Raw genomic sequence first — 2,877 nt, 5'->3', positions numbered from 1 at the left:
GCGCGCGGGCTCGGCGCCTCGCATCCACCGGCGCGGAGCGGGACGCAGCGGGCGGGGAGCCGCGGGCGCGCCTCGCAGCCACCGGCGCGGAGCGGGATGCAGAGGGCGCGCAGCCCGCACAGTCCCCTGCCCCTGTTGCCCGCCGCGCCTGCCGGCAGCGCGGGCTCGGCGCCTCGCAGCCACCGGCGCGGAGCGGGATGCAGCGGGCGCGCAGCCCGGGGACAGTCCCCGCGCTGGATCAGGGGGAGGGGGCAGTGGGACACTGGTGCCCCTGTATCCAGCCGAGGGCTTTCTTGGGAGGACGAGAGGTTTTAAAGTCCTCTGCAAACTTTCCCCTTCCGCTGGAGCCGCGGCCCCCGGCGGCGGGGTGGCGGGGACCGGCTCGGCCCTGCCCCGGGTGCACAGTCCTGGATGCTCCGCTTATCCTGCGGTCACCGGACTACAGGAAACCTGTATCTCGGTCAGCGCTTAGCCCTTGAGCTGTAGCAGCTCATGTTACACTGAAAAGGACTGATCTTGTCTTTTAATCTCTCCCATTAACCAGCCCTTGTAACTCTATCTTCTCCTCCCAGCTACCTTTACTGAAGTTCCCAAAGATGTGACTGTTAGGGAGGGAGATGATATTGAGATGCCTTGTGCTTTCCGAGCCAGCGGATCCACCTCTTACTCCTTGGAAATCCAGTGGTGGTACCTTAAAGAACCAGCCAGAGAACTTGCACACGAATTAGCCATCAGTGTCCCCGGCAGCAGGAGCAAGGTAATACAGTGCTATGGAGATACATCTATTCATCGAGTGCAACGTGCTCAGAGGGTGATCCAAATAACTCAGCAGTCCCAGAAAGGAGAGCGCTTCCTCTACCCAGTGCCAGCGAGCGGTTGGAAGCACCAGCCTCCCTGGGCCCTCCCTGGGACAGGGGAGGACAGGGCACGTACCATGGGGGACTTCACCTCAGGAAAAAACGTCAGTGCTTTAAGGATTGTAAATAGAAAATGATAAATGTCCCGCTGCAAGATCAGCAATGAGGACCCAAGAGAGGCAGTCAAAAATAGCTGTGAATTGTATGAAGCTATGAAATAGTATGAAGTGGGGACAAGCAAAAACCAGTGCTTGTGTGGGCTGAGCTAGGAATAGTTGTGATAGGTGAGAGAGCCTCTGTTTGCTCACTGATAGAGCACAGAAAGGCATGAGGAATACACCTCTCTCTGTTGGCATGTTAAGTACATACCAATCTGCATATACAAATGCACGCAGTTTTTTGGGGTGCACGTACACACCTGTGTCTGTATCTGGAGCTCAGCAAGACATTTTCAGACGGTCGGATGTAGTAATTAAAATGCATGAAGCAGAGTTAAATCTTGCATGTCCTTTCCCCTCCCCCTAGCAAGCCGCCTGGTGCGAGGATAGGCTCTAGTCTAAATTTTTCAGCTGCATTTCCCTAATATAAGCCAGTTCATTCTGCAGCCTCCCCCCAGTGCAAAACACCTTGCTGGTGCCAAACGGGACTCTACAAGGAGTGGGGTAGAGCAGGATTTCCAGGCCGTGTTGCCCTACTGTGAGGGGCACGTCATCCTCTCTGGTCCCCCAGCCCCTGCGCCGGCAGGGTGCCCCGCGGCAGCCTCCATGCCTGTGCCAGCTCCCATCTCTGTGGCACGCTTGTTTTCCTGCAGAGCTCAAATAGAGATGCAAAGCATATAGACACTGAGCTAATGTGATGCCGCCTAGCTGGGGAAAGTGTAAGTCAGTTGTCAGACAGGGAAATAAATCGCTTAGATTTAAATGTCTTCTCTCACCTTACATAAAAACCGTGAGTTGCTTTTACAATAAATGATGACAGGGCATGCCTGCAGAATGATGACCGTCTCCCTGGGAGGCACATCAGTGAGATCTGAGGTATCACTTAGGTTTACAGTAGCTGGCTGGAGACAAAAAAATAACCAAGTACAAAACCTGCTGAGCGATACCTGCTCCCAGGACGTTTCAGGACTGAAGCTCTGCCCTGAGCAGTGCAGGATCCAGCCTGCCCAAGCACTTCACTGCTGTGCTAATGCTGCTGGTAAAGCATCTTCCCCAGTGTTTGTCAGTGTGAGCAGCACAGCATGCAACAAGCGTTTCTTTGGCTGCTGTTCGCACCCTTGGTGAAGGCAGCGTTTCTGTGGTCACCACAGGAGCTTTACCAAACCTCAGCTGGGCACTGGTTTTCTGCCTTGCCTGTCGCCCAGGGAACTCCCCCCCAGGCACTCATGGGCTGTGTGAATGGCAAGCGGAGAAAGTTGTATCTGTCTGTGTCCTGTCCTTGCACTGGGGTGGGAAGATGAGCATCTTGTTGATGTGCTGGCGGAGCTGAGTCTAATCCCCTTTTTTTCCTGTTCTTTTAGGTAACAAATACGGATGCAACCAAAATCAGCGTAAGTGCAGCTCGATCTGGGTGGTGTGCACCCCTCCTCCCATACACGTGGGATTTACTGCATGCCCCCCTCCTTTCCTGACACATGAATGCACCACTGGCAGCCCCGCTCCTGCAGCACGACGGGAGTGTGGCACGTTTCCCCTCCTCAGTGTGTCATGACTCGGTCAAAACGTTACCATCTGTTGCTGGTTTAGCAGTCACGTCTCATTCCTTGCAAATCGAGAGGAGGCGATGCTTGCCTTACAGCCCTTCCTTAGCCACGTTTGAAATGGACTGTGGGTCAGATCAGGAGAGAATTTTGCTTTTTTCCCTGCCCTCTGCAAACCCCAGTCGTCTGTGGCGACCCCCTTCTCTCCCTGTCCTGCAGGAAACGAGCCCCTTTCCCGTTGATGCGGGCCCGGGATTGCCTCTGCCCCAGCGAGGCGGCCGCTGGAGCACGCCGGCCCCTCTCCGCGGTGCTGAGGCGCGG

General features: G+C 55.6%; 1 protein-coding gene across 1 annotated transcript in view; it reads left to right on the top strand.

The window, feature by feature from the left end:
* The window catches only part of VSTM2B (V-set and transmembrane domain containing 2B), a 24,794-nt gene that overhangs the window by 313 nt on the left and 21,604 nt on the right, over window positions 1–2,877 (top strand). Inside the window, exons 2-3 of the mRNA XM_009276765.1 lie at window positions 573–757; window positions 2,377–2,406. Coding sequence (XP_009275040.1) covers window positions 573–757; window positions 2,377–2,406 — 215 coding nt within the window. The remainder of the gene's footprint in view (window positions 1–572; window positions 758–2,376; window positions 2,407–2,877) is intronic.

This window comes from Aptenodytes forsteri, unplaced genomic scaffold, assembly GCF_000699145.1.
Source record: "Aptenodytes forsteri isolate BGI_AS27 unplaced genomic scaffold, ASM69914v1 Scaffold33, whole genome shotgun sequence".
Classification (NCBI taxonomy): Eukaryota; Metazoa; Chordata; class Aves; order Sphenisciformes; family Spheniscidae; genus Aptenodytes; species Aptenodytes forsteri.
Note: the sequence above shows the minus strand (reverse complement) of the source record. Positions and strands in the feature narration are given on the sequence as shown.